This window comes from Neolamprologus brichardi, chromosome 17 (genome assembly GCF_056152115.1).
Source record: "Neolamprologus brichardi isolate AB-2024 chromosome 17, ASM5615211v1, whole genome shotgun sequence".
In the NCBI taxonomy this organism is placed as follows: Eukaryota; Metazoa; Chordata; class Actinopteri; order Cichliformes; family Cichlidae; genus Neolamprologus; species Neolamprologus brichardi.
The window spans coordinates 30,027,363-30,042,921 of NC_142120.1; the positions used below are offsets into that span (position 1 = coordinate 30,027,363).

The following is a 15,559-nucleotide window of genomic DNA, read 5'->3' on the forward strand; positions in this document are numbered from 1 at the left end:
TTTGCAAGGAAACATAAATGAGGGTAAACTTTTTTTTTTTTCTTTTTCATAAATCAGTCGTTTTACTTGAAGCACCATGAATCGAAACCACAGCTGTATTTTGTCAGTTTAGATTTGAGGTGTAGGGGTCTGTGTGTGTTGTACCGATTGCTGAAGCATCGTGTGCAGGTTGCCTGTTTGACACCCTCAGTAAATGTTAGTGATGCCGCAGAAATGCATTTTCAGCTAATGAAGAACTAAAGTTGCGCTTGAGTTCAAATTTTCTGAGATCAGGTGGCAGCTTTGACGTCACGGGGGAAAACGTAGGAGGAAATGTGGGCGTCTTCTTTAGCCAATGCTCGTTTAAAACGTCTTCTAATCCCTCAGCTTTGGTGCTGAAGTGGTGCAGTACCTCTGCAGTAACTGTTGCACTACCATTTCTTTTTTCTTTCCTTTTAACCATCACATGGCTCAGCACAGGTTCAGATTTACAAATCATGCCATCGCAGGATCTGATTTCTCTCCATTTGTTGCAGTTTAACTGTATGATAGGGACAGAGTATCACAAAGATACCTCGCTGTTGTTTTGCAATCTTGCAGAGTCAGCTGACGTCAGAGATGACTGTTGGTTGTCTTTAAACCCCCTATGTGTCCAAAGAACCGAGAGCGGAGGGAAAATGGTTCACTGTGACCATAACAACACAAACACCAAGCAAATGTAAAAGTCTGCAGCCTCTGTGAAGACTATAGTGTACTGCTTCTAGTCTGAGGTGTCTCTGTTACTATTCCTATTTGTTTACCTGGTGTTCATGTTATTGTGTCCACCATCTTTTTAATTGTATGGAACCCGATATTTAGAAATGAAGCAACGGCGGCCCCTCTCTCTCTCAGTGAATTGAACAGATGTGGAGGGGTTTGAACCCTTAAACTTGCAGGGAATCAAAATATGGACAAAATATGTGAAATATTGATCATTTATATTCAATTTGGAGGTTCAGAAGTGTCTCAGACTCTCACACATGGCTACATGCTCTGTGGTTTCATGTTAATACTTTTTTCTTTGTTTTTTGGTATGCAGCACTAATATATTTCCATAACATACCATGTTGTCAGAACTCTAGCCTATACTATGAATGAATGTACGCCGGGCCAATGTATTGTTACTCACAGCCTACCTGCATGATATTGGGTGAAGCTGAATACTCTTCCTGCTGCATTTTGTTTCCCTTTTTTATATATTGTAGTCTAATAGGCAGCCATACAGACATTTATAAATGAATGCCTTAAGTTTGCTAGTTTCTAGGACAAGTTTGCCCTCACAGTAACCTGCTTTTTTATTTATAAATGTATGTTGTGTTTTGTTTTTGGGTCACTGGTCGAAGAGTAAAGGTTTGTACCCCGACTGACTGACTGACTTACTGACTGACCGACTGACTGACTCATCATCTGAGTGTTCTGTGAAGATGTACAAATAAATTTGTTAAAGATTGACCCAGCTGTGTTTGCTCTGGCACTACAAATCTTGCAAACCATGAACATTTTCCACCAAATTTTAATTTTATTTTAAGCTTCAATGTGTAAGCATTTTATATTCACACATAAACCAGCACACAAACTGCTCTATCCTTTGATGAACTCAACTCTTTGATTCCAAACAGACATCACTTTCTTGAGAGCCGTAAAATTAGAGTTCTGTCTTAATTTCAGTTTCTTTTCCTCAGTTTTCTTAAGACTTACAAGACCTTAAAAAAATATTATTAACTGAACCCATCTGTTGTATTATTTGAAACCTGGCATCTTACAAGACGATCGTCATCTCCCAAAACTCCCTGCAGCAACTAGAGAACTAGTCTGCAACAAAAACAAAAAACAATCTGCTGGAAGAGTGCAACAAGTGGAAATTTTCTTTTATGAATCTGGCTCCCTTGAGGAAAGAAATTATGACTGCAGGTCTGTATCGATGAAGGTTCCCTCTGCTGGGGGCTGTGGAGAAGCCGCTTCTACGGTAGCCTTGGTAGGAGCTGCAGAGGGGTGAGGCTTCAAAGCTTTCCAGGGCTTGGATGGGCAGTGGAAGAGGTGGTCTTTCGCATCTGCGTCACGCGAAACTGACGGTGTGGCAGATGTGGTGTCCTCCTCAGATGATTCTTTGGTTTTAGCTGTGGTGGGGGGTTGTGAGGGTGAAGATGTAGCTGTGGCCTGGGGTTTGACCTCATACAGCAAGTGCCTGAGAGGAGACCAGCCAGGAGGACGACGCCTGATGAACGTCTGAAGAAAAAGCAAAGGATTTATAAGAAGATGGACTCGCTAATGGACCTTCCTAATCGGTGACCTCTGTGCAAAAGTCTCAAGCCATACCTCATTTGTTTATCATTTAATTCCAAGTAGCCTGACTTTCTTGTAAATTGTTGAAATGCTCTTGAACTGCAAGTATTTCTCCAGGCTTTCTTAAGGTCAAATATTTACTTTGGACATTGGCTGCTTTTTCACTCATATTCCTTCTACCTGATCATTTCAGAAGAATATTCTTTCATTTGTTAAGCCACTTCACACTAACCTAACATAAAAAGGAATGAGCGAATGTTAACACATAACAAAGAACTTAGCAAAGAACCCATTTTAAATTCTATCCTGGCTTTAAAGGCTGAGCTCTCAAAGTAAGAACCACAAATCTTCACCATTTCCAGCCACAAAGCCAAGATGATTTTCTTCATATATCTGTACTTTGCAATAATTTGGGATCAACTGTAATGTGACAAAAAATTCTGTTTTCTTTTTAAAAATTATTTCTTTTCTGTACGTTGACAGTGATTTCTGCGGAGTGATTAAAACAGAGCGTCTAATACGACAACCGAATGAAACGAGAATTCTGAACCTAGTTAAACTTTTCCATTAAAGAAATGTGCACGTTTCTTTTAGATGGATAACACTTAATTTTCATAATTATAAAATGAATTTCCTATAACTTAGATGAAAGACTAAGATGGAATATTTTGAGGTGCACAAATTGGAAGGTTGGTGGTTAGATTCTCAGCCCTTCCAGTTCAAAATATCCCAAAGCAACCCAGATGGTAAGCCCGCTGATACATCCAGTGGAGAGGGAGAGTAAATATTAGCCAGTGCAGTTACTATGTGAATGGTTTTCATTTATTTCCTGCCTTCTTGTCTACTCGCTCATGTTTGATCATCCTGTGAAAAGAGGGACTTACAGAGGGTGGCAATTGACCCGGTGCACACTCTATGTGGGCCTGTGGTGGCTCAAGTCTCCAAGGTGCTACATCCACTGTAGAGTTGCAGTTGGCAAATTCCTGCAGATGCACAGAACACACGGTGAGAAGCACGTCTTGGCTGGGGTGATTTGTGCATTAGTTTTGGTTTACCAGATTCTTGTCGTCTGGGACGCATATCTCGTTCAGGTCTGTGTGTTCAGCCTTGGAACAGACGGTCTTCTTCATGTCAAAAATCAGCTTGAATCTGAAGCCGGCAACCACCTACACAAATACACGTGATGCGTAAAGACAAAAAAGGAAAGAAAAAGAGATGCCTGTCCTCCCCATTTTCCCTTCACTTCCATGCCACCTGCTGTACCTGTCTGGTGGCGTGGCCAATATTGTGCAGACTGAACAGGTGGGTAGAGTCAGACATGGAGTTGTATTTGGAGATGGAGACAGAAAGGGGAACCTTAAGGTCCTCGGAGTCTACATCGATGAGCTCTGGGCAGCCCATGCAAGGTGCTTTCTCGGAAACGATGTGCCCTTCTACAGTGGAGAAAAATCGGAGTCATGGAAAAGCATAAGCTCATATTCCAATCACTGCTCAAGGTTCAGGCAAACAGAGTTGGTTAAAGCTTTTCAAAAAGTGTCTAATGTTATTTATTTATGATGTTTTTAATCTAGTTAATTATTTAAAGAATGCCCCGAATTCAGGCTCCCTCTGGATGTGTTTAGATCAACACAACATGATCTCAGTGTGCACAAAACAGTCCCAAATAGTCTGTAATACAAACAGGCCAGTGAGAGAAAATATACTTTTTGTTTGTTTTTGGAATCTGGCGGTCATGGTGCACTGGGAGGAAAGCAAAGCCTCTAGAAAGCAACCCAGCTGCCTAATGGTTAAGACACCAGTGGGTATCTCCTAAAACCCAGTCCTGAGATCCCTTCCCAGGTGCTTTATCCCCCATACACACCTTGACACATGTGACCTTATACTTCACATAATGGTGGGTCGGGGCAGTGCCTCATAAAGGATCTGTGACAGAAATGACCGCATGCCTTGATTCACACCTCGGTTCATATGACCTTCATTGACTCACATCCACACCAGGTGGGTCAAAAATGATCAAGACCACCTCCAAGGACACACTCCCACCAGGGGTTAAATACCAGGGACTGTCCTTGGGTGATTAAACTGAAGAAGAACTGAATCAAAAAGTCCACCAGCCTTCATTTCAAGCCCTTTTCATTTATCATTAAAAACTAGTAAATGTGCTGATGCCACCTATTTATTTAACCTAGCTTACTTTATTTCTTTACAACCAAATCGCACATGAAACAATCAAATACTACTTTAATGTACAAATACAGTTTGCAAGCTGAGCCTTAAAAAGCTGAAAAATATCCTGTGAGTGGGGCAGAAAAACACAGGATCGATATACCGAACGCCTATATTTGACTGATTAAAGTCTAGACTGCGTCACTGCCTTTTATGGTGTTATAAGTTAATATTGTGCTTGCAGATAGTGTTGGCATGTTACCCAATCAGCCCCCTTCTGTTTCCCCAGCAGCCCACCAGTGCCCATTTCCCTCAGTGACTCACTGTTAGGTGGCTGTACTCTGGTAAACACATCCATGGTGTAAGAACTGTGGATATTTTTGGTTTTGATAATGATTTAAGTCCCTTATGTGGGAATTTTGTCTCTAAAAGCAACTGGTTCTGTGTTAAAATGAGGTCTCAGTCAGAATGGATTCGATAGACCATGTTCTGCAGCAAGACAACAAAAAAACCCAAAGAAAAAAACAAGCTTTGAAAGGACTGTTAAAAACTTTAATCTGATGCTGAGTTTATTCACCCTCACTCACCAATCTGGCAGTCCACCTGCTTTGTCTCAGCCTTTGTCTCTGACATGAGGACCGTGGCGTTGCAAGAAATCGGCCCCTGGAGGGACACGACAGACCGTGCGACGGCTTTGTTTTTACTAAAGCATTTAACGAGAACTTTAATATTTTCATACCACGAGTTGTTAAATGGGAGGAGGAGCTGATTATTGTTACCTTGCTTCCAGACTGCAAATAGTCACAGTCTGTCCAGGGTTTGCTGCTGTCAGCTGTGCACTCGCTCTTCCAGGTAGTGAACTTCAGTGAGTACACTGAGTCTGAGCCATTCTCTGACTGGAGACACACACACACACAAAAATATATGTAATCAGTGTGCACCAGAAGTCAAAGTGCCACAGCATGTTTTCTTTGAATTTCTTGGTAATCGTCCCAGAGCATTGAATCCTCTTGTTTTTTTAGCTTTGTAAGGAAAAACAGCGACAAGCTCAGTTTGATTTGATTCCCACTTCTGTAACTTACGTAACAAAAAAGCTCATAAAATCTCACAGTATTGTTCTTCATGGTAACACATGTGTCTGCAGTCACTGTACCTTGCTGGCTTTCAGTATCTGAAAGAGGGCCAGCTTATGGCCGGTGCTCAGCCTCTCGTTGAATTCGTCCACAGCGCTGTGGACAGCCTTCTCCACAGACGGGTCATCACAAAAGATCAGGACACCAGACTGGACCTCCGCTGCCTCCTGGATGAAAAGAAGGAAGATGATGCACAGAGTGATTTTTTTTAGAATAAAGCCAAAATGTTTTTGTAAATACCAATTGGCTCATTTCTTTTAAAATTGACAAAAATGTAGTGTTTTCCAAAAGTGTTGTGATTTGTCTGACTTCTTTTTTTCTGTTTCTACGTTTTTCTGCAATTTACTCAGAAGTAAATAAGGCTGTAAAACTTCATGTGTTCAGCTTTCAAAAACTTTGAGGTGACTTGCTTTCCTTATTTGCGTATATTCGCAAGTTATCCTTTAACTAATACTCTGCATGCAGGACTTTTCAGGTCAATACCCCGATATCAGAAAACAGCAGAGCACTTAAAAAGGTGCATGTGAAAGGCTTCTAAATTGTGGCATTGCACTGCAGCTTGTGCTAACGTAAAAGATGTGAATGTTTCTTCATCCTCAGATTATCTGCAAAATGAAATTGCGTCATTTCAAAGGGTCACAAGAACTGAAATAAAGTACGGTACAAACAAGGCAAAGTCAGTGACCCTGCAGGTTTGTACAGCAGTGGATTTGCACTCCGGGATCGGAATAAGGGAGTAAGAGTTGATCGTTATTTGCTTTTTGTGGTTTTAAGACATCCTACTTATGTACTGAGTGTCCAGATTACCAAACTAGTAAGGGAATCTACCAGAAACTATAAAAAGATGAAGCACATATCCTCCAATTCCCAAAGTAAGTGATGCTCTTGCTTTGACGTGAGGCATCCGACAAACTTAGCAGTTCTGTTTTTAATACTTTTAGCTTATATTTATTAAAAGTATTTAAAGATTTTAATGCAAGATCTTTGCTGTGGTGTTTAAAAACATCCTCTTTTATTTGACAAAATGATCTGATCACCCCCAAGCAGCCTTATTCGTATATTCTAGGTTTCAGAGCAGGAAATCTGGTGTTTCCTCCTTACCTGCCCAAAAACTGAGCAGAGCAGGCCCAGCAGGCCCAGCACACACAACCCCACTCCACTCCTCATCTTCTGATCCTGCTGGATGTTTGACTCTGTTCTGCTGTGAGACACAGAAGAGACAAATATCACACACCACCAAACACTGTAAGCCTCAGGTAACCACAGCGAGGCTGAAATGACCTCCAAATAACCTCCGAACACTGATAACTTTCACCGGATCAATCTAAAAATGCACTCCTGTGCACAATTTGCTCACTTCAAATTATTTGCTATAAAAAAGTGTTCTCTTACAGTTTCTGAAGGTGTAGGCCTGCTATTGATCCCGCTGAGCTCGTAGAGGAAAAATTCCACTCCTCTCCACACTGTGATGGACGGCTGAGTGAAGATCTCCTGAAACTGTGGGTGGGAATCGTCAGAAAGACATTGACACACACATGGACACATGCACAGGGGACAGGAGGGCACAACGGACAGGAGGGACACACACACACACACACACAGAATAATGCTCAGAAAGCTCAGTCAGTAAAAGGAAAGTAAATGTTTGCTCATTTGTTTGCCCTCCTACCTATCGAGCAAATGTAACAGTCACCGTCTGGGAGATAAAGGCAGAGAGAAAACTGATGATATAACTCCTCACATTAGGCTTAGTGACTGTGACATTGCAACCATTAACACACATTAAGCCACATAAAGTAGAGCTGACTGGCTCTGACTGTAGGGAGAAGGAAATTTTAGTGTTTAGGGACCCCTTTGTGTGCGGTCAGTACTTTATGAGTGTGTGTGTGTTGTGTGTGTTTTTAACTGGTACTTTGCCCCCGTCGACCTTTATCCTGAGCCGCACCGATTTCCCCACTGCTCATCTGTGAAACAAGCTGAGATGTGTGCACTCTGTATCCTACAGTCAGTGTTTCATTTCTCTTTGGGAGGTTTTCAGGGGCACAATAAGTTCACCAAGTGCATTAAGAATCAGCTTAGCGACAGATGACAGCATCATGCTCTGCGTGAACCACTCACGTAAGAATAGCAAGTAACATATTATCGTGTCACAGATTTTAAAGACGGCTAAAAACATGGAAATGAATTAATAGTGTAAAAGTGTACAGCAGATTCATAAGAGCGCAAACCTGCCCTCTTGTGGTTATGAGTCAAAATTACAGCTGCACGTGTGCTGGAGACAGATTATCAAAGTACTTAGAAAATAGCCTGGCCACAGGGTATCTTAGCTTAGTAGCTACATGAAATCAGGGGGAAATACTACATAGACTGGACATTAAAGATGACACATGGTTGAGGCCCACTGTCTGTGGACTTTGCAAGACACACACACACACCTGCTAATTAGTGCTAAGCTATAACAGCTATTAGAACTGAAAATGATGCTTCTTGGATGGTCTGTGCCATCATGTGATGGGTTTAGTAGACTGGCTTAATCACCATAAGCAAGGCCTACCAAATAATTGGCTACACATCCCTGTGTTTGTGCATCTGTCAATTAAAGTGACCACATCTTAGAAAATACATCGCTTAAAAAAATGAAACATTAACAGCTGAGTTATAAATAAATTAAGCAGATATCCAGCTGTCTTACAAATAAAAGACTGGCTGCAGAGACTAACATTTTTTGTAAATGTTAAGTTTGTTTGTTTTGCTTTGTTTTGTTTTTTTTGTGTTTTTTTTAAGTTGGACATTTTTAATGTCAGTGTCTGTGAGGACTGACTCGCTTTTGGGACCAGCCTCAAGAGATCATTAGAGGAACTGCAGTTTTTGCCTTTTCATAGGTTACCACCTGGTCCACTGTGGCAATCTACTTTCTAAAGGTCACCCTGAAACACTTGTGAAATTAAATATCTTGTTTGTTTAATTGTAAAATTGTGTTTGTGAAATACACAATCAAGTCATTGTGTACTTCACATTTTAGGTACCAAGCAAAGCAAATCTGTGCAAGCCTTGAGAGCAAAGTAAAAAAATCTGTGTTTTTGACTTGAGAACCAGTATAAAGGAAAGTGTTTTGCCAACAAAACCGGCCAACGCCTTTAGAAAATGCATTGCAGGTGTTTTCTTCAGTCAAATCTTGCAGTGAAAACCTATAAACTACCATTATCAGTTGCTTTAGTTTTCTTAATTCATGCTTCTTTATCTAAGAATTCCTTCCAGCACACACTATATGTGTCAGTATAAATTTTCTAGAAATTTCAAACTGATTTCCAATTTACTCAGTTTTATTTATATGGTGCCAAACCCCTGCAACAGTCACTGCAAAGTATATTACACCATAAGTTAAAGATCCTACAGAGAAAATCCCAACAATCAGATGAACGCCCATGAGCATGCACTTGGCAACAGTGGGAAGGAAGAACCTCCTTTTGATAGTTCGGAAGAATAAGTCATCTGCTGTGACCAGTTGGGGTTGAGGGGGAGGTGATGGAGCCATGTTTCAAGGTGTTCTAACTAAAGGATGAGCCTGCATTTGTGGAGCTACAGGGGTTCCAGTCTGGAGAGTTAGTAAATTTGTCTTTTTTTAATGAAGCATGTATTTTGTTTGTGCTAGCAGGAAAAATAAAGGTGTAACCGATACAATTAAAAAGTATTCTTGCATTGTGCAGTCTCCTTCTGTGGGTTATAAAGGCAAACTGCTGTTTAGACATTTATGAGGAAGTGATGAGGAAGCAGGATTTTTCCTGGACAGACAAGAAAATCAAACATGCTGGCGTCTTTGTTGCACTGTCATAACAGGGAGGAAGGGGAAAGAAGCCACGTGTTCAGGATCTACCTGTAGGCTGCTGCTGGAATTGAAATGAAACATGCACGTCAAGGTCAGAAGCTTTACCTGTAGTTGTTGCAGCTGCATATATCTGTGGCAGTGTGAACCTGTCTTTTCCCTCAGAGTTCAAACGTTACAGTGATAACGACTGCACAGAGCATTTTTGTGCCATAACAGTACTTAACAGCAGCACACATCTAAAAGCAGAGGAATTTATCAGTCTGGGAAATACTTGCTCAGTTAATTTGGTTCATCGGGAGAAAAAGAAATTTGTGTTTTTGAACTGTTGGTTTGAAAAAACAGGGTTCTGGAAAATGTGTCTGTTTTCTGACCACATAATTTGTTCATTAACTGAAAGAATAATTGATCAGTATGTTGACAGTAAAGGCCACAAATTACAATGAGTTAGAACATACACCTTTGGTATAAATGCTTCATTGTGGCCTAAGGCAAATAAAACAGCCAAAGAGGGCAATTTTTGTTAAGTTACAGCACTTTGTGTTTTCTAAGGAACCAAAAGTTTGTTTTTTGTGCCTGTTTTTGTTGCCCCCTGCTGATTATGAGACAGTATGACACATGGTGTCATTTGGGAATGACTTTTAAGGCAAGAGCAGAAACCCGTGGTAACAGGAAATATAATTTTTTCCATTTTCTGACAAAGACAAACAGTTTAAAATAACTGCTGTCTTGTGTGCCTTTATACAGGTTTTCTTTAAAGATGTACACAGTAAATATTTAAAAATGCAAAAAAAAAACCACATTCAAGTAGCTGATAGCTGGGGAGGTTAGCATTAGGAAGAGCATTGACCCCCATAAAAGTGTTCGGTTGTTTTTTCTGGAGTCAGTCTGGTGAGGCAGTTCCAGCAGAAAATCTTCTTACAGCGAGTGCACAACATCAGGTTGCACCCTCCATCCTTCTGTAACGTAAAGCACAACACACGTATGAGCAAATTCAATCAGAACTGCTCTGTGCTCTCAAGTTTGTACGAATGTGCTCAGGTGAGTGCAAACCTCTATTCTAGTGAAGCATTCAGGACAACTCTTGCTATTGTTGGCAATCCAGTTGTCGCTTAGGTTTTTTTCCATAATGGACACCAGTAAATTTGAGCCATATCTATTTTCCAGCAGGCGTTTCCTCTCCCTGCTGCCGCTGACATAGTCCTCCCACAGAGCCTTCACCCCCTCTAAGAGACACATACAGGACACCAGCATCTACACTTGGACTAAACACACATCTGCATCGACTCAAAGCAATCATCCAGTTACCTCCTGTACTTTCAAACCTCCAAAGTCTCATTTGTGAAACAGCTTTACATTTACTGTGACTGGATGTTGTCATTTTCATTATTCTTTGAAACTTTTTTCTTGTGGTCACACAGCATATATCTGTGTACCTTGTGACTGTGGCAGGTCTATTATATATCTTTCAGCATATTTTTTCTTGGTCTCACACTTCCCCATTCCATGGTATGTTTTTCTGCATATGACGCAGAAGGCAAAGCCGCACTCAGAGCAAAGCGCTGCCTTGCTGGATTTCTCCAAAATCACGGCAGAGCCGCAGTATATTCGAGGACAGTACGTCACATCTGCGAGACAAAAAGATGCCAAAAGAAATGAGATATTTATGAAAAAGAGCTAAAGATTTTTACCAGGTCTAACCCAGAAATGTAATAAATAGATTCTGATCAGTCTATGAAAGCATTCATCACACAATCAGTATAACAGCAACAGAAAGAAAACAGACCAGACATGCTGTCCAGAGTCTTCTGCAGCAGGAGACGGTCATAGCGGTCAAACAGCTTCTCCCCTACCAGACTCTGCACCTACAAACACAACGGAGATGAAAAAGCAGAGACACAAAGTGAGGCTGAGGTCAGCTGATCGAAATTCAAACACAGAGGTTTCATTTGAAACCTCTGTGTTTGAAACACACAGTAAGGAAATGGTCAGCAGAGACTGAAGAGGCCCTGAGGGACTCTTTCCGTTCTACTGTGTGGGACAACCTCTGCAGCCCCCTGGAGGATGACCTCAACAGCATCACAGACTGCATTACGGATTACATGAACTTCTGTGTGGACAACACCGTACCCATCAAAAAGGTACGGTGTTTTTCTAACAACAAGCCATGGATAAATCCTGAAATTAAGGCTCTCCTCAAGGAGAAGAAGAGAGTCTTTAGATCTGGAGACAAACAGGAGCTGAGAGTTGTCCAGAAGAAGCTGAAATGGAAGATAAGGCAAGGAAAGGAAAACTACAGGAGGAAGATGAAAGAGCACCTGCAACAGGACAACATCAGAGGGGTTTGGAACAGCCTGAAGACAATCTCAGGACAAAAACCAACCCCCCAGGCTGCAGGAGACTTGGGGTGGGTGAATGACCTAAATAATATTTTAATAGGTTTGATCAACCACCCACCCCTCCCACAGCATCGTCCCCCCTGCTGCAATCTCCTTCATCTTCAGGGACTGCCTGTCCTTCATCTCAGGACAGCTCCCAGCTCCCAGTCATTACACCCACCCCCGGCTTCTGTGGACTCCATCATACACCACCCTCCCCCAAAATCCATTCTTTCTATCTCAGCACTTCAAGTGAGGAACGAGCTTCGCAAGATCAAGGTGCGGAAGGCTGCAGGTCCAGATGGCATCAGCTCCAGGCTCCTGAGATGCTGCGCAGATGAACTGTGTGGTGAGGTCTTCATTGGATCAGCTGCAGTTTTCTTACCAGCCTGGCATTGGGGTGGAGGACGCCATAATCTACCTCCTGCACCGAGCTCTGACTCACCTGGGGAAGCCTGGAAGCACTGTGAGGATCATGTTCTTTGATTTCTCCAGTGCTTTTAACACCATCCAGCCACGACTTCTGAGAGACAAGCTGGAGCTATCAGGAGTGGACCACCACATGTCCCAGTGGATACTGGACTACCTCACAGAACGTCCACAGTATGTGAGGTTACAGGGCTGTGTCTCTGATACACTGGTCTGCAGTACGGGGGCCCCACAGGGAACTGTGCTGGCACCGTTCCTCTTCACCCTCTACACTGCAGACTTCTCCATCAACTCCCCACGCTGCCACCTACAGAAGTTCTCTGACGACTCTGCCATAGTCGTCTCAGAGTACAGACAGTGGACTCTGGACTTTGTAGACTCTTTACAGGAAGGGCCAGAGCAGACTCTACCTGCTGAGGCGGCTGAGGTCATTTGGAGTACAGGTAGCACTTTTAAAGACCTTCTATGACTCTGTGGTGGCATCCGTCATTTTTTACAGTGTTGTATGTTGGAGCAGCGGTTTATCGGCAGCTGAGAGGAAGAGGTTGGATAAACTCATCAGGAAGGCCAGCTCTGTTCTGGGATGCACCTTGGACCAAGTGCAGGTGGTGGGAGACAGAAGGACTCTGGCCAAAATAACATCTCTGATGGACAGAGTCTCCCACCCCATGCATGTAAATGTTGCTGAACTGCAGAGCTCCTTCAGTGACAGACTGCTGCATCCTGCATGAAGGAGCGTTTCCGCAGGTCCTTCCTCCCTGCAGCTGTCAGACTGTACAATCAGAACTGCTCCCAACAAACATAGATGTTTACATCTGCGCTGTAACTGCAATAAGTTAATCAACCGATTCGCACTGCAACCTGGTTTGCCTCTTATCTGTAGTTATTTTTATTTAATTTAATAACTGTACAGTACTCTGTTTATAGTAACCATTGTTCTTAATGTAAATATGTAAGAAAATTATGTATGTTTCTGTTCTGTGTACTGTTTGTTTGTATATGTGTCTTTCTGGCTGCTGTTAAAACCAAATTTCCCCTTGTGGGACAATTAAAGGATTATTCTATTCTATTCTATTTGACAAGAAAGGACAGTCATCAGTTCTCCTTGTCTCCTCTGTCCTCGATCCTTCTACCTGTAGCTCTTTTTAACAGCTTTTAAAATGTGTTTTGATATTAGATAAAAGGATCAAACACTACAGTTGTTGAAACCATTCTGCAGGTTGAAGGCTGCGTGTAGCTTCTACCTGTGCAGGTGTAGGGGCACCAGCGCAGTCTGCCTGAGGACAGGTGACACCCCGGACGTTCCCCTCTGTGATCTGAACCGTACAGAACTCGCAGAGACAGGCCCGGCAGAAGACGTGGCCACACGGTGACAGCTTCACGCACTCGGACCCGAGCCGGCCCATAAAACAAACCCCGCAGTCAAAGAAAGTCGTGGCAAACACTTTGTGTTTCTGGGCCGCATCATAGATCAAAATGTGGGACAGCAGAGTCTGTGATGGAGTTAAAAAGAGACCAGAGAGGGTTTGCTCTTCACTCTGAGGAGAATCTGTGGGGTGGACCGGCAGAGAAGCAGCTCCAAGTTCACTTGGATCTAATGTGCCTGAGGAGGTGGAGGGAAGCAGCGATGAGAGAGAAGCATCTGCTTCATTTAAGAAATCTTCCCGGACACTTTGATGATGCTTGGATTTCTCTGCAGATGAAGAAAGATCATCCTGCGGATCAACGTTAAACTCTGAGGCTTGGAGGATTGTCACATCTGGAGTTTGTGCGGTTTGGTTTTGGAGTGCAGGCTCTGGAGAAAGAGCTCTTTGATAATCTGAGGTTAGATCACTCTGGCTCTGATGAGAGTTCAAATCATTCTGGTCATGCTTGCATGAGTCTAAAGCCGAAGCCCCCTGAGAGTCTGCGCTGCTCCCGTCTGAAGGATTCTCCTGAACCTCCGAGGATGGTACAGAGAACTCTGGCTCTGAATTGTTCTTTGGTTCTGAGGGTTCAGCATCGTGTTGGTCCTGGTTATAATGCAGGGTGCTGCGTTCATCAGGAGGAAGATCCAGCTTACTGTGGATGTTCAGGAACCTCAGAGCGTCTTCTCTGAGAAACTGCACCCAGGAGAAGAGCACCACAGCTCCCCCAGTGGCCTCATAGAGATCAGCGAGATGGGCGCGCAGTGCAGCCAACTGTGGAGGGAGAGGGAGAATAGATTGTTGTCATCTTTACTGAGCCTCTACAATGTCCTGTGAACCTCTCACACACTGGCAGGATGAACACGTGACCAACAGTGACTTGACTGCTGATTACCTGTGTGTGAGTCAGCCAGCTGCAGGTGAGGCTGAAGGAGGGAGGAGAGGAGGAGGGGTAGTCCTCAGGAAGCCCAAAGTTCAAAAGCAGCGGTGGAAGGAAGGAAATATCATACTGACGCAGACTTTCACCTTAGAAAGAAAAATACGAGGTCATCAGATGAACTATTCTCTTTGTGTAATGTTTGTTTATTTGTTTTTAAATTATTTGGGTGTATTCAACAGAAAATATTTGATATATTCTGTCACATGAACTCAAATGGCAAAAGCTATAAATGATGCTTGATGACATTAAGCTGTTCAAAGGTATATTTAATATAGATATATTTAATTCATCCATCATACTTCCCATTTAATGCCAACAAAAACATTACATTGTTACGGGCTCGCCTAATGCAGAACAAGTGTTTCACTCATTTTATATCATTGGCTACATAAAACCCATTTTTATCTTAAGTAGATGATTAGGGCTGTACCAGTAAAGGTACTTCCTAATATTCCAAACCAACATTTTCCAAAAACATCAGATCGGACCTTTTCGGTCCAGCAGTCGCGTGTTTGACAACCCCGGCGCCTCTGATTTACCCTCTCTGAGAGCCACGCTGAAGCCGACAGGAAGCTCGACACATACTCGGATTTCTCCGGCAGACTTCGACTCATCCCGAACAAACTTGTCCACATCGAAAATACTCTGGAGAGCGAGCAGCTCATCTTCCTGCTCCTCCAAGTCCTCAGTCATCTCTTCTGTTTTGTGAGAAGCCTTCCTTCTGTGGCTTCTTGCTTGACTCTGGGTCACACCAGCCTGTTCCTGGTCCTTGTTTGTCCGTCCCTCTGACTCATCAGCGTATGATGTAAGAAGCAAAGTACAGGCCGCAACCTCAGCCTACTGTAACCCTGCTGCTAATGCAAACCAGTCAAACAAGCCAATCAGCATGTTTGTTTGTTTTTTAGTACTAATACTCCTTAATAGTCCATTGTGCACTTTTATTTGCAATCCATGTCTCTAAGAACCCAACAACACAGTACACT

At 42.7% G+C, this 15,559-nt stretch overlaps 2 protein-coding genes across 2 annotated transcripts; both read right to left on the reverse strand.

Moving 5' to 3' along the window:
* Nucleotides 1-1,517: 1,517 nt before the first annotated feature.
* On the reverse strand, nt 1,518-7,163 carry kng1 (kininogen 1). The gene is made up of 9 exons (XM_006797785.3): nt 6,993-7,163; nt 6,702-6,801; nt 5,621-5,767; nt 5,247-5,363; nt 5,055-5,130; nt 3,565-3,734; nt 3,357-3,467; nt 3,186-3,284; nt 1,518-2,244 (listed from the first exon to the last, which is right to left on the reverse strand). Exons 2-9 carry the CDS (start codon nt 6,765-6,767, stop codon nt 1,918-1,920), a joined length of 1,113 nt encoding a protein of 370 aa, XP_006797848.2. The 5' UTR covers nt 6,768-6,801; nt 6,993-7,163; the 3' UTR covers nt 1,518-1,917.
* Nucleotides 7,164-10,162: 2,999 nt separating this feature from the next.
* LOC118454721 (E3 ubiquitin-protein ligase RNF14-like) lies at nt 10,163-15,333 on the reverse strand. Its single transcript, XM_087830537.1, has 7 exons — nt 15,116-15,333; nt 14,532-14,662; nt 13,475-14,410; nt 11,210-11,288; nt 10,860-11,051; nt 10,477-10,649; nt 10,163-10,382 (listed from the first exon to the last, which is right to left on the reverse strand). The coding sequence occupies exons 1-7, from the start codon at nt 15,267-15,269 to the stop codon at nt 10,257-10,259; spliced, it is 1,791 nt and encodes a 596-aa protein (XP_087686663.1). The 5' UTR covers nt 15,270-15,333; the 3' UTR covers nt 10,163-10,256.
* Nucleotides 15,334-15,559: the final 226 nt, after the last annotated feature.